The sequence below is a fragment of the Oryzias melastigma genome, linkage group LG9, assembly GCF_002922805.2.
Source record: "Oryzias melastigma strain HK-1 linkage group LG9, ASM292280v2, whole genome shotgun sequence".
Lineage (NCBI taxonomy): Eukaryota > Metazoa > Chordata > Actinopteri > Beloniformes > Adrianichthyidae > Oryzias > Oryzias melastigma.
Window position 1 is genome coordinate 26,570,396 of NC_050520.1, and position 22,920 is coordinate 26,593,315.

The 22,920-nt window shown below is 38.3% G+C and overlaps 1 protein-coding gene across 5 annotated transcripts in view; it reads right to left on the bottom strand.

Annotated features, from left to right (window-relative positions):
- The window catches only part of fgfr1a (fibroblast growth factor receptor 1a), a 37,932-nt gene continuing 15,012 nt past the window's right edge, over positions 1-22,920 (bottom strand). Inside the window, exons 3-18 of one of the 5 annotated variants that reach the window (XM_024275243.2) lie at positions 17,329-17,571; positions 15,414-15,503; positions 14,229-14,401; positions 11,649-11,772; positions 10,445-10,635; positions 10,082-10,232; positions 6,098-6,294; positions 5,662-5,807; positions 5,368-5,489; positions 3,863-3,973; positions 3,358-3,548; positions 3,157-3,279; positions 2,992-3,062; positions 2,752-2,889; positions 1,234-1,339; positions 1-1,164 (exon numbers count right to left, since the gene is read on the bottom strand). In XM_024275243.2, coding sequence (XP_024131011.1) covers positions 988-1,164; positions 1,234-1,339; positions 2,752-2,889; positions 2,992-3,062; positions 3,157-3,279; positions 3,358-3,548; positions 3,863-3,973; positions 5,368-5,489; positions 5,662-5,807; positions 6,098-6,294; positions 10,082-10,232; positions 10,445-10,635; positions 11,649-11,772; positions 14,229-14,401; positions 15,414-15,503; positions 17,329-17,571 — 2,354 coding nt within the window. In that variant the 3' untranslated portion in view covers positions 1-987. Of the gene's footprint in view, positions 1,165-1,233; positions 1,340-2,751; positions 2,890-2,991; positions 3,063-3,156; positions 3,280-3,357; positions 3,549-3,862; positions 3,974-5,367; positions 5,490-5,661; positions 5,808-6,097; positions 6,295-9,226; positions 9,372-10,081; positions 10,233-10,444; positions 10,636-11,648; positions 11,773-14,228; positions 14,402-15,413; positions 15,504-17,328; positions 17,572-22,920 lie in introns of all 5 variants that reach the window. The other 4 variants (XM_024275242.2, XM_024275246.2, XM_024275247.2 and 1 more) reach the window with 4 other exon arrangements.

A 22,920-nucleotide genomic window follows, 5' to 3' on the forward strand; every position in this document is an offset into this window, starting at 1 on the left:
TTGCTTGTTTATCAGTATTTTATTGAATGTAATCCTTTTTACAATGACATACGTGTGCTGCAACCCTCCATCTGAAGTCACACGGCTTAAAAGTAACTCCCGTCCAAACATTTACAGTGGAAGTTTAGTCCTATGAAGGTCACACAGATGTGATATTAACTGAAGCAGATTACAGCTGGTTTTACCTGCAGTATTTACAGTCGAGCCCATCGGTGAGGTTAAAACCCGTCGTCTGGAAGGCTGCTCTCACAGCATACAAACAGCGCCATCATTTCCAAAAATTGGTCCTCTGCATGAAATGCTGCGCCGTGATTTTTTTAAATTGGAAAGAAAATATGTATACATATATATATATAATCCATTATACATTTATTCGTGATACTGAAATTAAATTTGGGGAGTCAAAGCTGTGATCCAGACAAAAAATACTGGCCATATCAACCACAGCATCTTCAGAATACCCTCTTGTAACAACCACCCCTAAGAATTAGATTAGAAAAAGGTGAAACCATGGCATCCTTGTACAAAACAGAAACAAATTCATTATGTTAATAAAAATAAGAGTATTGGAAATATATAGTAATATTTATATATATTTTTAAACTGTATTTACACTAAGAAAGGTGTGCATGAACGTGGTGCTGCACATCTGCTGGGAGTGTGTTGGGATTTGGATCAAATCTCAACAGGTGATGAAGAGGATCATGTATGCACACAAACATTACAAAAACTGACATGATGTTGGTCAGCTCTCATGACCAAACACTGGAATGATCGAGGTATAGAGAAAAGTGAATCTACTCCTGCTAATACAAAGTGCCCCGTAAACATCGTCCACATCTGCCGCCTGCAGTCTCGTGCGACTCGAGTCCCGCCGCAAAGCTCCTCTCTCACAGAGCACCAGTGTACTTTAGCTTCATCTCTGGGAACGTGGGGAGAACCCCGTGAGGCAGGGAGCAGAGGAAACGTTTGAAGGAAGATGAGGTATCAGCGTTTTTTGATGGCTGCCCCATTGGAGTGAGGGGGGAACTTTGGCAGACAGGGCTCCTCTGCTCCAGCATCGTGAGAGAACACAGAGTCTTCACCAGAGGAGCATGTGGAGCTCCGGGTGTCAGGATAGCTGGGGGAATATTGGTCCAGAGGGACAGAGAGCTCCAAATACTCCTGCAAGTACACAAAGGGGTCAGAAACCTTTTATTTCAGAGAGCGCTTAGACTCTTTAGGGGGACTGACCTGGTTGGACGTCATAGCTAGACAACGATCCAGGTCTTCAACCAGCTGTTTGAAGGTGGGTCTATGAGAGGGAACTGCATGCCAGCAGTCCCTCATCATCATGTACCTGCAGACAAGTCACAGACTTCAAAATCACACCAAACTGTTTCCTCTCCTCCATCATCTCCTAAGCTCTAAGGGTAAAAGAATTCATATTTTCATCAAAGTTAAAAACTCAACTTTGAGGGACAAAAAATGGTTGGTTAAAGTAATATTTTAACCAAGTGTAATATTTATGACTAAGGGTTTATCCAGACTGGAAAAGTTCGATTCGGATCGAGTCCTGAACCTTGTGTTTGATCTTTGGTGTCTACCAGAAATTTCTGTTTTGAACTTAAGCCTGTAAAAAAAAACATATGACTAAAGATCTCTTCAGTCATTGGTCAGGAATTATGAGGGCGGGGCAAAGCAACAAGAGAGAAAATAAAGGAAATCCTCTGCTTTGCAATCCTTGTCGGGGTAGTTCACTTATTCAAACTTTATATTTCCATTTTGAATGTCTGCTTCCTACTGCTGACATGCTGTAAGACAATTACTGAGGAGGCGGCGACTAAGAAAGTACGCTAATAAGTGTTTATGACTCATAGATTGTTGAAAAAACCATGTGAGAAGCAATGTATATCGTTGTTAAAAGTTGTTTTATTATCCTGCATAAATCTAACCAAATTTCAATGAGTTGCTGCGTTTCATTGTTGCTTCTTGTTGCTCTCTGTTTACCGGCTACGGTGGCCGACGTGGTCCAAGTTGATCTGCCAGAGCACGGAGCCTATTCAGACTGAGGAAACCGAAGCTCAGTCCGATTGGAAACGAACCAAGATCACTTCAAAAGATGGTTCCTGGTCCCAATTTTCAGTCTGTATTCAGACTGAAAATTACTGATTTACAGAACTCTGGTTTCTTTAAGAGAACCAAATGTGTCCACTCTGAATACAACCTAAGTTCTCAACATGACTACGTTTTTAACAGACTAGCGATGCTGAAAACTGAACCAATTGGCAAAATCAGTTAAGTTTTATGATGAAAATGACAATTTATGACTTAAGATTGGGGAAAAAACAGAAACAGCTGTGTTTGGAAGACAGAGACGGGGTGGGAGTGAAGCTGGACTCCTGAGAGACGGTGATGTAGTGAAGGATGCTTCAAAAACTGCAAAGCATCCTGGATAAGTCCCCCCATCCCCTCCACCAGCTCCAGGACTAACACAGGAGCACATGGACAGCTAGACACAGATGGTCTTTCTTTCCTATGGTAATAAAATTGTACAACTTTTCCAAGAAGACCAGCTTACTTCATAAAACCACCAGGAAGCCTTTTTATTATTCATTGACACACGGCTAATTTGCACTGTCTTGTATTTGGTAAGAGCTTTTCTGTGTTTGAATTGGTGATTGTAACTAAAAAAATGTATTTACCCCTGGGATAAATAAAGTATTTTGGCTCTGAAACTGTACGAGTTCATAAAGTACAAAGGCTCCTTACAGCTCATGAGTGCACGTTGAAGGCTTGTCCATGCGGTGACCTTCCTTCAGCAGCTTGAACAGCTCCTCCACTGGCACACCCGGGTATGGAGAGCCTCCGAGGGTAAAGATCTCCCAAAGCAGCACTCCGAATGACCATCTGAACCAAGAAAGGGAGAGGAGCATCAGCATGAGCTGCAGAGGAGATTGATTTTTCCGTGTTACATAACAGTTTTAAAGGGTAGTGGAACGTGATACTCACACGTCACTTTGATGTGTGTATATTCGATCGAATAGAGCCTCAGGCGCCATCCACTTGACTGGTAAACGACCCTAAAACAAAAATAAACATGTCATTAAATACATTCCCAGGAGTTTATTATGAATCACTTTTCTGCCCAATTGATTGATCGAATCAAATACTCACATTGGTAGTTTTCTTATAATAATCAATGTGGTGGATGTCTCTGGCGAGGCCAAAGTCAGCTATTTTCATCACATTGTCTTCAGTTACCAAAACATTGCGGGCAGCGAGATCCCTGTGAATGCACTGACGGAACAAAAAAAGGTCCGATTAAATGTCTCAGTCCTAAGATTTAAATAGAGTTGAGTTTCAGTGGGTTTTTACTTTTTTAGAGGACAAGTACTCCATGCCTCGAGCCACCTGGTAAGCACAGGACACCAGGTCTTTGGTGGACATGGTCTCCACCGGGACCTGGTCTGGGTTGTAGCAATACTCCATACCAGGGGGGCGGCGAGCACGCAGGTATTCCCTCAAGTTTCCCTTGGATGCATATTCTACTATCACATATAAAGGACCTGGAAAAACATGGAAATGAAAACCTTAATCAATAACCCAGATTTGAAGTTCACTCTGTTTAAAGTATCAAAGCCCAGAACAGTAAACAACATGTTGGACAATGGGAGCTCTTTTAAATAACTTTTAACAATTTAAAAGTTGCTTCATTAAAAGCCGGTTCTCTTTATGAAGAGTGAAAGCATGCATGTCTGGTTTGAGTTTCAAGCTCAGACTAAAGTTGAAATATTTTGTTCATCATTTTTTCAGTTCTGTCTATGATGGTCTGATCACAGCAGAAAAGGTCTGAAGGAGGACAATCTCCAGCTGGTCTTACCATCCTGTGTGCAGGCTCCCAGCAGGTTGATGATGTTCTTGTGTTTTCCGATGATCTTCATCATCTCCATCTCAGAAATCAGGTCGGACAGGTCCTTTTCTGTGGCGTCAGCTGGATGAGAATGAAAATAAGTCACTACAGGCTGATTGTACGGCTCCAGATCCACATGTGGCTCTTTAATCTCTCCATTGGGGCTCCTTGGCCAAACATAAAATAAGTCATGGAGACTGCTGACCCAGCCATGTCGACCGTCTGAGTCAGCAGCTCCTGCTAATGGCTGCCTAACAAAACTATCTAAAGAAAACAAATAAACAAAGCCAGCAAACTAAGACTATCATGGTCCAACCTCAAACTAAAATAACAAAACCCAGCAGTGTAAGACTGTTGAGGACAAAGAGGGGAAAAAGAACAAAAAAACATAGCAATTTTTTAAAGTAAGGATTAATGAGGGAAATCAGGTTTTTTTGAGTTTTTAACATCTATATGTGGCATTGTTCTTATGAAATAGAACAAATGTAATAAGAAATCATTAACTTTTGCTTTTCCGAGTTTTGCTCTTTTCAAATCGCTGTCAATTAAACTGTCGCAGAAACCTTCTGTTTCAATTAATGAACCGTTAATAACGTCATGATTACTCAGCTGCACATGAGCTAAACCCCTCATCTGGTCCGGCTAGCATGTCTAGTTCAGGTGCTGGAGAAGAGAAGATAGTATCTTCACATTGACTGAAGTCAAATGAGTCGCCGTTCACATTTCTGTGGTCAAATCAGCATCACTGGATCATTACTACTGAGAACATTCTTTTTAAATAAAAAAAACGTAAAAGGGGGACGTTAATTAGCATTTATTTAATGCAATTTTGATTAGTTAAATTTATAAATTGATGGCTGAAGTGCACATAGATGATAAACTACGGAGGCTTTTACATTCCTGTTGAGCTGAAGACGTCTTGTTTGCTCAACGCTACCTTCAGAATGAACAGATTTTATACGCAAAGCAAAAGTTTGATCTTTTATGAGTTAAAAGCACACATTATCAGCACAGAATTGGTTACTAGTTGCCCAGAGCTGCACTGAGATGATCCTATTTGGCACAGATCATCTTTTATGTTGAGTAGAACTTATTTGAGCTTCTGTCGAACTTAATAGAAAAATTTTTTTTTTTTTTTTTTCTTGGAGAGATACAAGGTCCTTTTTGCATTTTTGCTTTTGTTCCAGCCTAAAAAAATAGACATAACTCATATTTATCATTAAAAAAAGAAGGTGATGAATGCAAATCTAAATTTATTGAAGGCTATAGTCAGACTATACGGCTCCTTTCAGGTTTTGAGCAGAAGAAAATGAGCCCAAATGGCTCTTTTACTGTTAAAGGTTGTCGACCCCTGTCCTAGGTGGAAGTTTTGCTGCACTGAGGTTTAAAGCCAAACTCATTTCTGGAAAATGAAAGACAATCTGTGTTGTACAAGTCCAACTTTCCTGTTCTTCATTTGAGGAATGTCAACTTACACTTCAACATTTTCACTGCAACCTTGGTCACCCGGTTTGGCTTCTCTTTGTCCAGACCCAGCACCTCCCCCATCATCACCTGACCAAAGCAGCCTTCACCCAGCGGCTTTCCAAGAACCAGTCTGCAAGGAGAGAAGAAGAAGACATTTTAATTCAAAATCAAAACCTCAATTTTTTTTTAGCTTGTGTTTGCCACTCCTACAATCATAAATGACAATACAGATGCAAGCAATACAGTCCCAGCAGCCCTCTGCTGCTCAGACATCCTCTCAAGGTTTTTTCTTAAAAACGTACTTGTCCCTCGGGACCTCCCAGCGTGGATCCTGAGGCAGTTCATATTCAGACACTCCCGATAGCATGGGAGAGGCGCTGGAGGAGAGGCGGGAGGGACGGACCAGCATTACTCCAGAATGGTTTGAGGAGCTCGAGTCCACAGACACCTGATGTAAGAAACAGTGACATTAATCTTCTCATAGTGGAACACAAGTCGTGTTTAAAGCACTGCAGGTTGGGAGTCTCTGAGCAGCTTCAATACTTACTTGCTACACAAGAGCATCAGCAACAACAAACCTGCAAGTTCTGAATGCTTTTATTTACAAACTTCATCAAAAGAAGGCATTAAAATGTGCAAATAGGGCAAATATACTGAAAGTTTGGAGTTTCTCAAAATCTGAATAAATATCAAGAGGGGAAAGGGGATAAAAGTGTTCCAAACCCCCTATCTACTTTCTGTTACCTGTCTGCGCAGAGGGATGCTTTTAGCCAGCTTGTGAACTGCCAGCTGACTGTTGAAGTCGCTCTTCTTCGACGACGAGCGAATCTTGATGATGACGGCAATGGCAACCATGACGGCGATGAAAAAGAAGCCAGCACAGTAAATGCCTACTTCCAGGTAGGTATGGCTGGTGGGGGGGTACTGAGTGACAGCTACAAGAGGTACAGGACAGGCATCAATCAACAGTGTAGACTCTCATGCAAAAGCACAAACCATACATGAAACCTAAACTGTTTGTGAGAATTTCTTCAGCTTTAGAAACATTTTTTTAATTACCAGTAATAAAGGTTTGCATGGGTAGATATTGGGCCAGATTATTTGGAACACATATCTATAATTATAGGCTACAACTATCAACATTTAGGATTCTAGTCCAAATAAACTGACTAATACTTACAATTTTACTGCATTATATATATTTTTTACTTTTATTTTAATAATCCATCTTAACTTTAAGGTCAGAGTGAAGCAAAAATATTCAGAATTTGTGCAATTTTATGAGAAGTAATTTAAAAATCCCAAACAAATATGTATGATTTAAAAATACATGGTGAACATTTTAAAGATAAGAGAGCAGCTATTTTTTTTAAAAAAGTGTTGAGCCATCACAAAAAGACAAATATTATAAATTAGAACAATTGATGTATAATATTTTTGTCACTATTTGACTTTGAGCGACATTTTAGAACTGTGAATTCTAAATTATTTTTAAACAGCGCTTTGAGAACTCCAAGGTCACAAGACAAGGATCTCCTTTAAACCAAAATCAAAGTTCACTTTTTAGTATTTTATTTTCAGTCTATCCATCCAAGTTCACACATAATCAACACACGTGAACTAAACAAAGGTCTCACAATTCAAAAGGCATCCTTTTGCTGTTTAAAAGTATACCCATAATGTAACTTTAAAGAACAAACTGATGGAGTTTCTTCTGAACATCAGGCGTGATCAGAACTGAAGAAGCAAAGCAACAAAGGTACCCCAGAATTGAGTAAAAACATGATTATAAATGGATTTTTTTTGTTTTTTTTAATTCTCAATTAGGCATGTGACATCAACGTGTCAAAAATAATGTCTTTTTACATGGTTGCAGTAACTCCAGGTGCTGTGGTCAACCACATGGTCACAAACTATAAATTAATAAAATAGAGCATTTGCAGTTAATGTATTCAATGCACCTTTGGACAAACCAATCAACATTCTCCAAAGATTGCAGTCTTCTATTGCAAACAATAAACTAAAAGAATGAATCCCCATTTTTAAAAGTGATCAGTCTTGTGCACATGCATTATTTTGATATGGTGAGGTCCGTGATCTGGTCTTTGAGTCTAAAAACCATTCCTCATTCAGTAATAAACCTTTTCATTTACATGTCATATTTAAACATCATTGTAAAATAAATTATTTAAGTATTTTAAGTATTTTCTAATGTTATATAGGCAAATAAAAGCTTAGAAAATTCTGATTTTTTTTTTCCTTTTTTTTATTAGGAAAGTTGGCCAATAACTATGCCTGGTTTAAGTGGCGCAGAGTGGAGTGCACGCTCCGCTCTTTCCTGCAGTTCACACCAGACGTGAATATTTTCGACAGGCGCTTCTGCTAAAGGTTTTTTTTTCGTTTTTTTCATCGTGGGTAAATTACTGACCTAAAAATATTACCCCATGTTTCTGCTAAGAAGAACTGCTCTCTGACTTTAGTATTTTGTTTACACTCAAAACCCAGCCCCAAGTCCCGCTCGGGAGTCGGCCCACTACATCGTTCTGATGCGTTTTGCATGTTGGTGAGGACGAAACGCTCTTAAAATCCTGCATTAAAAATAGTTTCTAATCAGATCCAAAACAGCAGAAATCAAATGTTTATTTTTTATTCACTTTAAAAGTCAGAACAAATTAGTTTCTGGTATTGATGTGTTTTAACCAGCTGCAGTCTTTTTAATACAAATCTGAGATTTTTGCTATACTCCGACTTTAATGTTTAGCAGAAGAAAAACAGAGTAAACCACATGAGTTTAATGCTTTAACTGCATCCTAAAATGCATCAAATTTAGTCTGAAAAGTTGTATGTCTCTATTCTTTTAGAGACATTTTTGTGCTGTTGTAAAAAAAATAAAAATTGGGAAATGAGATTCAGATTGTGTTTTTTTCCTCCCACTCAATGAAAACACCAACATTTATTCATATCAGTGATTAGGGTGTAATGGGTTTCTTTCAGTTAAAATGCTTTGGAAATACACGGCAGTGTGTACTTAATTCAGTTTATTTACCAACAGGTCTAGAAAAAAATGTAAATCTATTCACATACAGCCAGTTATTCCTAAGGATGTGCATTGATTAAATGGTCACATATGCTGCAAGTGCACATTTATGCCAATTATTGATCATCCTATGCAACCAGTTTCTGATGAAAAATGAGTTGTGCTGGAAGCATAGATACCCCTCGAATTAAAAAGCACCAACTGAAATGCACCAGTACACCCTTAAACCGATGTTAGAACCACAAGCAAGTTACACTTGTGTAAAAGAAATAAATAAATTAAAAAAGGCTTATAAAACAAGCAGTTTGATAATTGAAGTAATGCTCATTCCAGTGTCTCTGGAATGAGACATGCACTACATGCGAGACAATTATCAAAAGGCAACCACTGTGCTCACAGCAGGAAATGACATCGTGTCATTTCTGCTGCTCGTCAAAGAGAAAAGACGAGTAGAATCCAAACATAAATTACTAGAGCGGAAAGGAAGAGAGTTCAAAGTGAAATTTTGATCTGAGCAGCCAAACAAATTCACAAGGTTTTTGCTGGTTGACTCAAATAATTGCTCCAAACAACTCCTGGGTTGTTTGTCATTTTGCAGATGTAACTGAAGAAGCAGAAGAGCATGCTACTGCTCTCCTCCATCTAGAGTTCAGATGGAGCAGGAATAATGGGAGGGGTTTAGTAAACCATGTTGCCCAGGCTTCCACTCACATTTATCTGCAGAATGCAGCACCACAAATGCTTTCTGGAAAATGTCAATCTGGAGAGCCTGGCTTGCGGTCGGAAAGGATATAAGGAAAAAAGTAAGAAAGAGAGAGAACCACTGATACCTTCCAAAACGGTCAACCATGCAGAGTGATGAGAGAACCCGATAGAATTGCCTGCCAAGCAGGTATATTGCCCAGCGTCATCAAAAGACACATTTCTCAGTTGCAGGACTTCCATTTCCTTGTCCGTGGTGTTAAGGCCAGCGGTCTAGAAAATAACAGAGGAAACAGACCCAACAAAAGGCCCAAGAGGGAAAGGGGACCGTAAGTAAAAGACTCTGAAAGAGAAGGAGCTCAGAGGAGCGTTCTCCTCCTTAACGAGACAGCATCTGGACAAGTATCACCAAGAGCCCCAACAGAGGACTCCGTCAGGGAGAGCCCTCCAGCATCTGTTAGTGGAAGAGAGGGTTAAGTCGAGTCTGTGCTGCTTAACCTCACGTTGAGTGCCACCATCACCACATGAAATACCTCAGCCTCATTTGTACATGCAAAGGACTTGCATGGAAAACTCCACAGCAGAACAGGGAACCCTAACTCACTCAAAAACATTAGACCAAAAACAGAAGGGATGGAAAGGATGACAACAGGAGGGAGAAGTACACAAAACTTTGAAAGGCAAGAGAGGAAGAGTAATTGAGGATGGAGAGAAAGGCCCTTATTAGGAGGGCACAGTAGAGACATGTGGCAGAAACGAGAAGCTCCAACATAAACCTGGCACTAAAGACTCTCAACTGTTCTGCTGGGAATTTTCCATAGCATCATTTACTTTCAAGGAGCACTGAAGAGGGAGGAACTGAAAAACAGAGGGAGGGAGGAGAGAAACAGCTGAGGTTGTCTCCAGCTATAAGCTTCAAGTTTTCCCAGCTGGCCCCGAAGCGCCTCCATTGTGTCGTCCTTGCACTGCTGCGTGGTGGTTACCTGCAGGGTCATATTTGGTGACGGTCAACCAAGCTGACTGATTGGCCTCCCCTATATAATTGGACACTTTACATATATACTCTCCGCTTTCCTCCTCAGTCACATTGTAGAGGGTAAGCACCTGAGCATCCGAGCTATTGACCCCTGAATGCTAGAAATGAGAACAAGCCATCAAAGGACACACACAACAGGTAACACAAGGCACTTGAAATGGTCGGAAGAGGTTCACTCACAAGTAAATGGTCCAATAACAATCAAAAGACTTATTGATCTTTATAAGCGTCAATTAAAGTTTGAAAAATGAACAAATATAATGCGTTTGTACTTCTGAAACATTTTATGAATTATAAAAAGCTTGAATACCTTAAGAATTTTGACATGCGGTAAACCGTCAGGTCCGACGCGGCTCCCATTGACCTCAATATGCTTCAACCACTGAATGTGAGGCTGTGGATCACTGAAAACCTTGCAATGGAATTCCACATCGCTGCCCACCACTGCTGTGCGATTGGCTGGCAAGCCAGCCTGCAGTATTGGCCTGTGGGGAGAGCGCTCTGCAAAACCACAGATGTACAAAAATGTTTAATTCAAACAATTAGAAGATCATAGACAGAGGTCAGAAACATTACAAGCAAACCAGTTTTGAATCATGCTCGACTTTTTTTTTTTCAAAGGAAAGACATGTATAAAGTTCTTTTTCTTAATGATAATCGTTAAAGAACCGCTCAGTTGAAAATTGTGTTATTAACATGTTCTTGTGGCATTTTTCTGATGATGGGGGGACAAATATTGAGAAAATTAAGCTCAAAATTGCATTTCTGAGTATTTTTATTCAAACTGTTGTGAATCAGGAGCAGACAAATAAATAAGATTGGAAAAAACTAATTTGTGACGTAGAAAATACGCTGGGTGGGCCGCAAGCTTTCTGCTCCGCTCAGCATGGGAGAGGGTTTGCTTTGCACCAATGGTGCTGCCCACAACTCAGAGGTGAATTTCTGATTAACTACTTCGCAGGAACTATGTCCTAGAAAACAATAAAGGTTTTTAGATTTTGGCCAAAAAAAAAATGCATAATCATAATTCATTCCACTGGGAATGTTTTTACAATAGGTCAAAAGATGAGTAGGAATTAAAACAGTACTTTTGTAATGTCAAAAAGAACAAATTATAAAAACTTTTTAGCATTTAAAGGGTCTCAATAAATAGCCAACCTAACATTAAGAATGAAAAGTGCTCGTTAGGCTCTAAATATCCACTGATGCAAGGAAAACCCAAAGGAGCGCCGCCAGTAGAGGAAGTTGTACTCTGATTTATAAGACCAATGGTGCGAGAGTAAATCACAAAGCAGACCAAGCAAAGAAATCCAGTCTTTTACAAGGATCCATGTCTTGACTCAGAACCACAGATGTAGTTTTCAAATTCCTTTCATAGCAGAGGTACACAACTTTGCGCTTTGAGGTACACACATGATTTCTTTCACATGAACACTGATCTGCAATAACACTTAGGTCTTCATAGTTATTTAACAAATAACACCTTTTCTAGAAGGAAAAGTTGTTTTTCTTACCAACTACATCCAGCTGATAAGTGTGATTGATGCTTCCATGTTGGTTTTCCACAACGCAGGTGTAGTTCCCCTTATCAGATGGGACTACAGACTCCATGATGATGGCCCACATATGTTCGCGGACCTAAAAAGGTCCACAAGATTAACATGAGTCAACAAAATAAATTTGAAACTTGCACAAGCGTTCACATAAAAACACAAGCAAAAGCAAAAAGAAATCTTCTGTTTGGGGTTATGTTTATAGAAAAATAGTCTTGGTAACAACTTTGAGGCAGTTGAGAAACTTTTGCAAAATAGGAGCCAGACATGGAAAAAAAAAAAAAAAAAAAAAAAAAAAAAAAACAATTTATTTGAGTTTCAGACAAAGCTGACCACCCAACTGTAGTATCAAGTCTGGGATGCAATAGTTGTAGTTACAAATCTCAGTATTCAACTGTAGTGGGTTTTAGTGCAAGCATATAAACGGTAGGAAATTACAGTCACCCAAAACTGGAAGGAAAAAAGGTCTTTCATCTTTAACCTAATTTTGTTCATTTTAAAAGAAACAGCCACCATGGTAAACCTTTTTTACTACATGAGATAAATCCTTTGCAGCTGTGACAGTGAGCAGACTTAAACACCATATCCTGGCCTAAAAAGCCGACTCCAGGCACACAGTTGCATATGACCGTGTCTTATTAGCATGGATTTAAGTCTGGCTTTTTTTCCTTCCTTTGTTCAAACACACTTTATAATTTTTTTTTTCTATAAATCTGCTAAGCCTGGCTGTGTGTGATTAGCAAACCGACCTCTAAGGCAGCAGCAGCAGTAACATCAAACATCCATATACACACTGAACCATACAGTCTTCCTCATTTAGCCAAAAAATGTGATGAGAGTCCAGTTGCCTGCTGCCAGATGTGTGCTGCCTGCCTTCATATACATGTGTTCTACATTATCCTCAGCCTCCCGCCTGTCTCCTTGCTGGTAATACGAACAATAGAATCCATGCTATTAAAGCAGGAGGGGTGGGAGGACTGATAGAAGGTCCCTGCCACTGATGCAGACCTTTACATTTTTACTGGGATAACTTTTTTTTAAATTTTTTTTAAAGAGTCGCCAGGTGGTAAAAGTGTGCTGCCTGGCTGGGTGAGTGGCTTTAGGAGGCCAAGGAAGCCGGCAGTTGAGAGGAAACTCCTTAATGTGTCCCAGCTGAGGAGGGAGATGACTGAGGGAACATAGAACAGGACTGGGTAAGCCCACATGATGAGAAGAGCAGATGTGGGATTGTTTTATTGACATCCACACCTGTGGGCAAACCACCAATGGATGCACCTCTTCACATTTATGTAGTTTGACAAGTTTGTTTAAAAAACAGAATGTTTAAATATTTAAAAAAAAATGTGTGTGAACATCTGTAAAGATCATGCTAAAACCTCACCTGTTACATCTCTTAATAAAAAGAGTTGGGTTTTCAAGATTTTAAGGAAACTGTAACTTTAATGCTAATTTCACACCAGGCTTGAGCAACCACTTTTAATGAAAAGTCTATGCAAATGCATGAATATCCACGCTGTGAGCTTCTGCGTTTAAAACTATTGCATTAACGAGTCATTATTAATTTTTTAAGTCAACTTTCGGGCTCTGCGTAAAACTACAAAACATGTGCCAACTGTGCGACCATCAAAAGTTAAACTAGTGTTAGTAACTTTGACCAGTTAGGGACACATGGCTAGCATACTTTTCAAAAAACGCAAGCGTCAACCGGTTGAAAAGTGATCATGAAGAAAATAAATAGTGCTCCCCCGCTTATTCGCGTTTCTTTATTGGTGGTTTTACGTATTCACAGATTTTAATTTTCTTCAGTCACGCTACTTCTCTGGTTCGTCACAAAAACTCTGACTACTCAAGACACTTGTATGAAACCTTTGCTTCCATAGGTGCTGTGGGAATTTCCCTGGAGGGGAGCGCAGCTGAAGAGCACGCCAGCCTGTGAACTACGCACACACAGGCATACGCGCACACACTCACAGCAAGCCTGCATGGAGAAATGGCATCAGCTGACTCAGAAACGGCTAGAAAATATCCTGATAATTGGGAAGGATAATTATCCAGAGCAGGTGTTTATTATAGATGAAACCAGCAAATTTGGGATGGAAATAACCTCTCGCACTTAACTGATGAAGAAGGGGTGACGGTCCTCATGTAAAGTAAACAGTCTGTTCTGAATTAAAAAAAAAACTCTTTATGTTGAGCAATCCTCCTATGTTCTTACATGTTTACAAAGCATGATCAGAAGTGTTTTTGATGAGTATGGCTCGGTAACGTACATTCTTCGGGGCAGGCACACTGTAATTGTAACTTGTGCCCAGACAGACTTATTTGACACGACAGACTTATATGACACCAAGTCAAGTCATTATCAGAATGTCGTTTCGGCTTATCGCTTGTTTATGCAGCTTTCACTGATACACACAGGTGGTTTTTGCAGAGATTTTATTGCCGGAAGAAACATATTCTATTCCATGTCACTACATTTCAAGTGATGAAATCGTATCAATAAAAAGCCCAAAAGAGAAGATTTTAAAGTATTTTCATTACCTTAAATCCTCCAATGCGATGGTCTTTCTTAAACTCTCTCCCGTTCTTGTACCATTTCAGAGTCGGGGTGGGGTTGCCACTGGCCTGGCATCGAAACTTCACCGTCTTACTTGCTGGAACGGCATGAAGCTTCTTTTCCATTTTTTCTGGATCAATCCACTGTGGCGCCATTGCTGAAAAAGAAAAAAAAAAGAAAATGTAATTTGCAACCAACAGCTTTTCTTGCACTCTTGGAGAAATGCCTAATATCTCAGAGTTTATGAGTAAAACCCACATCTGAAGAACAAATAAAAAGTTTGATCAAAAGTTTCTCTAACCCACAATTTTAAAGTAAACACTTGATTATTTGAACATATTACATTTATTTTGACTTAAATACAATTTAACTGATTTTTCCATTTTAGAATAAACAAACAGTTATGTACGTCTTTTTTTCATTTATTAACACTTTTAGTATTCCATTACTAATCTTAATATCTTTGAAGAGGTTTGACTTTTTAAGGTTGTCTTTTATTTTTTAAAATTGAACAAGATATTATTTATCTTGTTATTCTTCTAGAATTTGGATCAGTGAAGCTCCATGAGTAAATGGTGAACACTTTGTAACACATTTCTAAACATGTTAGCACAATTGAGGAAAGTTATTAGAGAACAGTCTTCCTATTGTCTAAAAACATTTTTTGTAAATTATTGACCCACTTTGTTTTTTAAGACTGTACTAAGCATTAACACACATTTATTGGAGAAAAAAAACATTCTGCTCTTCCCCTAAAATCTATAAAACAATGCATCAAGGATTTGGCAAAAAATTTAAATATCTAAATGGATGCTCCAAGTGTTTATTCATTAAGACATAAATTTATGTCAACATGTAACCATGGATTGCCATTACTGGAATCTTTGTGGGCAGCCTAAACAGAAAAAAAATCAAACGTGAATAAAAATGTGTTCAAACAGTAAATAAAAAGTAAATATAAAAACTAGGGAAGGTGTATGTGTATTCATGACCAGTCACCATGGGGACATTCGTCATGAATAACCTCTCTGTATAGACTCTCTGGTTCAGAGTGAAACAAGTTACGACACACAGCAGGCCAACAACTGCACTACACAACCATGAAATTACAACCCAAACATGACTAATGAACATTTGCTGCAGGAACTCAAACATATCTGAACACTTACGCATCAGTTTCTGACTGCCCAACAGTTTCGCTTCCTCTGATGAAGACTCTTCCTCGTCATCGTCGTCTTCAGAGGAGGCCAAGTTGTAGACTAATGAGAGGAAAACAAACAAACTAATCTCACTTCTCAAAAAGTGTTTGATCACACAAAAAAATAGGATTATGCATTACATGTCTAAGTAAACAATAGTTGTACAAATGATTTGAGTACCACCTTAATTTGTTAAAATGTATAAACAAACAGAAATAAATATTATTTTAAACATTAAAAGGGCCATACCATGATTTTCATAAGCCTTTCAGAGTAAACTTTGTCCATATATATGATCATATATTACATTGGGAACACTAAAAAACAAATTTGTGAAATACAAGCTATTTGTGTGGATCGTTTTAATACCAGTAAGTAAAACGACTCGATCTCTGAGGCACCGCCTTTCGCTTCTTGTTGATCCCACCCATTTCACAACATCCTCCTTGAGCCTGCCTCCCTGAGCCTCCTCAGCATGACTAAAGTTTGTAAACAAAACCACGTGACTAAAGATCTCCTCGGTCATTGGCCAGTAGCTACAGGGACAGGTCAAAGCAGAAGAGAAAGATGGATGTGCTGCGGTCTGGAAATGCTTGCCAGGATTTTTCACTTATTCAAGCTTTTTATTTGGCTGATGGATTATGAGCATCTGTATGAAGGCTAGGTTCAACACGTTTTACTGCTGCTTTGGTACAGTGGAGGAATCCTGCATGACGGTTACTGGGGACGCTACAGCTACAGGTACGCACGCCAACAATCAATGTGGATCACATTAAAAGTTGTTTTATTGAGCCCAAATTTATCCGACCACATTTTAATGAGTTTCAGTGTCACATCGTGGTGGTGTTATGGCGTTGTTTTTAAGAGAATTCTGTTGAAACTGCAATAGAGCTTATAAGATGACGTCATGGCAGCACCCCGCACGCGTGCCACGTAACGAGACGCAGAAAAGCGAGTAATACGTTTTTCAGTGGTGTTAAAATAAACGTTCTAACAAGTAAACAGCTGAATTAACTATTTCCTTTTGGCTAATAAGACAATTCATGCTTTACATTTGTCAGCAGCTCACCGATCGCCTAATTTCTAATGCGTTTATATCACGTGACGGTCGGGTACGGTGGCCGTTTTTGTTCAGTTGTTCCGCTCCTGGTTCGTTTCGTATTCAGACTGAGGAATCTCAGAGTGAACAGAAGTTCAGTCCGATTGGAAACGAACCCAGACAACCTTGAAAGATGGGTCAAAGAGCGGTTCCTGGTACAGGAAGGTAGTCATCCCCTGCTAGGAGACAGGTTCTGGCGGCAGGGGGGAACTACATCGGCACCACAACTCCACAGAGAAGGTGGGTGTGATTTAATTGTAGTCTGGGGGCGGAGCTTGCAGCACAGACTCTTCCTGGAGGGGACAGTTGGTATCGTGCTTATGTCAACACGTTTGGACCTGCTCGTTTTTTGAGGTTATTGGAGGGGCTGCTGCAAATAGTTCAGGTTTTTAGAGTATTACTCTTGAATGCATGAACGGATCAAAATATTGCTTTGAGGTTCTTTATAGTGAGAAATGGACAGTAAAACGCACTGAAAACCTCAAAAAGTAGAATTTTCATGGTAGGGCCCCTTTAAGATAACCATAGTTTTTTTTTTTTAAATAAACTATATTTTTATTTTAGAATAAATAGAAGCCCATAAAAAGACTTCAGACAAAAATGACCAAAAAACAATTCTTGCATGTTGCCATTAGGAGATATGTCATTTTTTGGCAATGGAAACTGACTGGTTGGTGGTTTCTGTGGTTCAAAGATTCTCTGTATAAAAACGGAAGCACTTACAGTAGATTTGTGGGGAAAAAAATAAATAAAAAATATCTTTCCTCTTAAATGGTTTCTGATTACCTGTAACGTTGAAGTAGAGGCTGTGGTTGCCAAAAGTGGTGCACATGTAAAGGCCCGAGTCGCTTAGCTCCACAGTCTCGATTTCCAGCTGACCATTGTTAATCCGCATGTGCTCCCCGTTCACAACAGCTATTTGGTCTTTGGTCCAGTTGACAGCATGGAGAGAGTCCTTCACAGAGCAACTGAGATCCAAACGACTCCCCTGGTGAAGCGTGAACAGCTCTGGTTGAGCATCCACGGAGGCTATTAAGGAAAGAGGATATTGTTGTTATTCACTTCATGATGTCCATCACACTAAAGACGTTGTCAGCAGTTTTAAACCACCGGCTTTGTTAACTCACTGGTACAACAAAATTGTAGAGGTAAACATGAGTGAGAAAAAGAGCTTGTGAAAATCTTGAACTTGTACCAAGGTCCAGGACCGAGACAAGAGTCTAAACTCTAAAGCAAGTCATTCTACATTAGATTTAAATAGATTTTAACGTTTAAATTAACCAAACAAAATGATTTACATTCTTGTAAAAAATATTTACACCCACATAGTATATACCATCCCATAAAGTTATGATAAAAGTCCTTGACTTGAAGTTTTTCTTCAGTCAATAACAAACATTTAAAAGTAGAACATGGAGAACCAAACTACTATTCATCAAGCACAATATTTTTGAAATTCTGAAGAACCATTAAATTCATCCAAATAACAGATAAAGCAAAATATCTGAGGTCACATGACGGGAACTGAACCTGATTTTGATGTTTGGAAGTATCCAGTGTCAGCTATCAGCCAAAAATAGGAAACTTTCAAAATAAAAGTACAATTTGTAATCTTGAGGTCTGTGTAACATTTCATATAAAGTGAATATTACAACACTGGATACATTTACAGCAGAATGAATATTTCAACTCTAGATAGCCATTTATAAAGCCAACGGGATTGAACACCATCATGTTAGGCAACTCAAATTATTTACCTAACCAAGTGCTTCCAAGTAGCTAGGCCTTGTGTCGGTGCTCCAAACTGTGCAAATGGTCATTCAGTACAAACAAGTACAACGGCACACCTGCTTTCTAAAAGCCAATAGTGTCAAAGGACTGCAAAATGCCAGTTAAATTTAAAGGATACCTGGATGAAAACTTAAGCAGCAATAAAATAATAAAAAAAAAACATCCTTTTAATCATTGTGGAGAACCAGAAGCAAATCTCATACACTGTATACTAAAATGCTCCATGAAGAGCCTGCCTACTTCATCTTTTTTATGGCTTATAGTCACCATTAAACAGCGATGACCAGAGCACATCCTACATTTTTAATGATATTATCCAATATAGGAGAGCAATGTGAAATATAATGTGTAAATGAAAGCAAAGAAGATGCATTTCTATTGAAAGCCAAACCTGCAGAGTTTTCATGACAGACATGCTGAAATCTCTATACCCAAGTAATTTGTGTCTTACATTATTTCTAGAATTCTCATATAGGCTGCATAGCTTTATGTTTTGCTTCTTGGATCAATATAACTTTTTTCACCAAGCTTAAACTTCTGTTCTGTTAAGTTTTTGTGCTTAGCATGATACAGCGGCGTTAGCTTTGGTCTAAAACAGCATATCCTTTCATGTGGCAGCTTTAATCTGCAGTCAGTGGGCTTGTGTATGCTTTTCTGCACGTTTGTCCCTTTTTTGCTAAATGGATTTGCTGCAGCTAAGACTGTGTCACAGTCTCTGCTGCTGTACGAGTTTCTTAAACTAAATTAGGGCTGGCAAATTGGGAGTTTGTCACATGCTTGGTGCACGTGTAGAGAAAACAAAGCAGGAAAAAGTTTTTTGGACGCCTGCATATGCACTCCTGCAGTTGCAACAAACAAAACACAATTATGAGAGGTACATGGACTAAATGCTATAGGTTAAATGAAATATTTTTTATGTCCTAGCATATTTTTTATTCATATTTTGGGTAAAAATACTCAAGACAGAATGATAAAATCAAACAAAAGTCAAATCATTACAGACGATTTGAACTTGTGATGCTTTCTCAAGTTAGAATTAACAGCCATAAAATTAGTGACTTGAGAAAAAGTGACTTTGAAGAGTCATATAGTTTATTTAGTAACATGGTGTCAAATTTACCTCAAGTATACCAAGACTGGGATCTGATAAAGCACAGAGAACAACACCAGAGAACATGGCTCCCTAAACATTGTAGACCACAGAATTTTTACGCTGGACATTGAAGTCTCACTCTAACTATATTTTTATCTATTGTAAAATCATTCCCACTGGTCTATTAATTATGATTTTGCAGTTTTTAGCCACGATCAATAGGCCTGTGTCATTTTTAAGACATTTCCTACAGCGCAGCAGGAGCTCATTCGAAATTTGCCTCTGGTTGGTGAGCAAGCCTGTTGGCGCAAAAGTACGCGTTCTTCGATATCCCAGCATTCCTTTGTTTACATTCTCTCCTGCTAGCTTACAGATCTTCACAACTCCACGGGAACATTGGTGACCACTGGTTTTGGTCTGCTTCTAATCAATCATAATTCTAATAAAGAAATATTCAGAGACACAGATTTAATCATAAATTATTTTATATATGTCCTCCATCACGATAAAAAAGCTACAAGAACATGTTAAAAAAAAAAAAAAAACGCAATTTTCATTTAACACTTAAGTTCGTGTGCACTTTTCTCCTTCCTTTAGACTCTGAGTTTGATTTCCAAAATAAATTTACATTAATCTCAGAAATCCTGAACTACTAAGCAACAATCCAGTTTTGTTTGATTCATGTGATGCTTTTATTAGTTTAATTTTCATTCAGCTTTTCTATGTTGTTGAATACTGCACTATGTAAACAACCAGCTTCTTTAATAATGGTCAGTTGTGTTTTGTGTAAACATTTCTCTGTAATTGTGTGGCCAAAGGATTCAGACCAACAGACCATGTAATGGATCAGGAAACATCAGTAGATGTTGTGAATTAATTATCTAAAGTGATAAGTCTCTAATCCTCTATGCTAACCATACAATCTAGATACATATCTAGCTAGCTAGATATTACAACTTTTACAGTCTCAACAGAAATCAAATTGACACATTTTTGAATTAACTGTAATTTATAGAATAGAATATCTTTATTTCTATGGCACTTTTCACAGGAAGAATCACAAAGTGCTTTGCAAAAATATTGCATAAATTAAAACCAAACATAGAAGTGGTATTTTCCAATATCAAAAAGGCCTCCTCAAAGTGATAACAAGATTTAAAATCATAGTAAAACAAGGACTAAAAGCACTTCTGAATGAAAATGTCTTTACGCAGATTTATAAACAAAAATTTGCTCTGCAGCCCATGGAGAACTGCAGTCGACTCCCTACTAGATGTAATAAACACGTGCAGGAGAATGACAAATTTCCCTATTTGCTATGTCCGTACTGTAAATAGAATTTTTTCCCATCTTAATATTTCAAAAATACAACAAAATATCACTTTCCTTTTATTACTCAATGCCTGCACAATTTTCTACAGAATTAAACTGCCTGAAAATTAGTTAGCGCTCAATATTCTGGAAACCAATAAGCTACTAGGGAAAGGAAGACAAAATTAAATTAGAGGAATGAAAATAGAGGAGGTGTCACAAGGAGAGACACCTGAGCCCCCATTCTAAATGACTACATAGTTGGCTAAGAGGAGAGAGTAATGCAATTATCCTGACACATTGTCCATCATGTGCTGTTTGCTTGGTTACAAAGGTAAAAATTTTCACTGTCCATCCAGGGTTTCTGTATGTCATTCTTGTTTCAGATTTGCAATTTTTTGGAAAAGCCATCTTTAAACCTTAACTGCAAAAATAAATTGAACAGTAATCACTTTTTCACACTAAATAGCAACAATCAACAGTTGGAAGAACATTTAGACTCCTTAAAACTCTAAACATGAACAGAAAAAAAACATGTGTAATTAGCTGAAAATCAGTGCATCTTTACATCTGATATTATTCCTTTATATGAAGAGCCTCCCTGGAGCTTCTATGAACAGTGCTTTAAAGTAAAATCTCATTTTTTTCATTTTTCTACAACAACCACAGCCCCTCGGCAAGAGAACAAAAACAGGTTTAGATAATCCGATTTCACCCTGGTAAACAACACTTCGATAAAAGCTTTTTTTAAACCATTCTCAAAGAACATTTATGAATCCACTTCCTCCTTATCACAACATTAGAAGCACGTCTACATAGAATGACCTCAGGACAACATCAGCAAAACCTGACTAATCCCTCCCACCATAACAAAGGGCTTCAAACAATACAGGGGCAGGGAGAAAAAAAGAAAACAAGCCAGTGAGCATGTGCACAGGAGCGAGTAAGGAGCGGGCCAGCAGTGGCAGGTTCTAGTGCCAGTTGCTATGGTGACCCCACTTGGGCCTAGTAAAGGTATTTCCTGGATCACATATGTCTGACAGGCCTTTAATCCTAGCAGGAAAAGGGGCCAGGGGCGAGGATCAACTTTCTCCTCAAAAACAAAACTAAAGCTGGAAGGCAAAGAGACATTTAGACTCTTGCCATTAAGACGTGGAAATCAGAGTATTTTCTGACATGAGCCTGGTGTACAGAACATGACAAACTGCATCTAAGCCAACTTTAGGTAAAAGAAAGAAAAGGGTGCTGCTTGAGTAAACAAGCACACATAGTTGACAGATTGCTACTGTCCTACATAAAGTAAAGTTATGTATACCAACTGTGCTGTGTAAATAGGCATTTTTAGAAAAGAAATACAATGTTTAGATTAGTTACAAATTAAACATTAAATAAAAAGCACAAGATGATTTTTAATTCAGCAACTAATTAACGAATGTATGCATTATATTGCAAAGAGTTTTGTTGTTCCAAATTTTAAATTGTATTTAAAAGAGTAATTAATTTCTCTTTTCTAATTAGTTATTGATTGTTCATGTATGAAAATGCATTTTGTATTAGGATTTTTTTTAAACAAGTAATTGTTAATGTGATAAGAAAGCTGTTCTCATTTTATAGATTTGCAAAGGCAATTGCTTTTTTATTTACCTAGCTGCTTTTTCAAATCCTTTTAACAACTAGATTAGCTAAACTGCTTAGCGACATAATTTAGTTTAGCAGGACACATCTGATCAATGAAAAGAGAAATAGAAAACTGTTGCTTGGTGGTAACTAATGCTTATTGGCTAGAGAGCATTTTTAAGGGATGATGTGGTAGTTATCTCTCAACTGTACAGGTATTACATAGTTTATGTGTGTGTTATGTAATATCCATGAAAACATCAGCAGGTAGACAGAACTAAGATAAAATATCAGCACAGCTGGAGAAGGTAACGGTATGGTCAAAAACATATGTTCTTTTTTTCTTTGACACTTTTTGGGTTTCAAAGCAAACATCTAAATGAAAAAAGTAAACAATTTATGAATCAAATTGCAAACAGATTGGAAAACGCAGCAGAGAAAATAAATGTGAATACTAAAAAAGTAATTACCTACATCAATTTTTCTAATTAGATTTATGGATTAGGCGACTTAGTCAGTGATGTTCAAGATAGTTCCAAACTGCAATACGTTACAGATTATCTAGT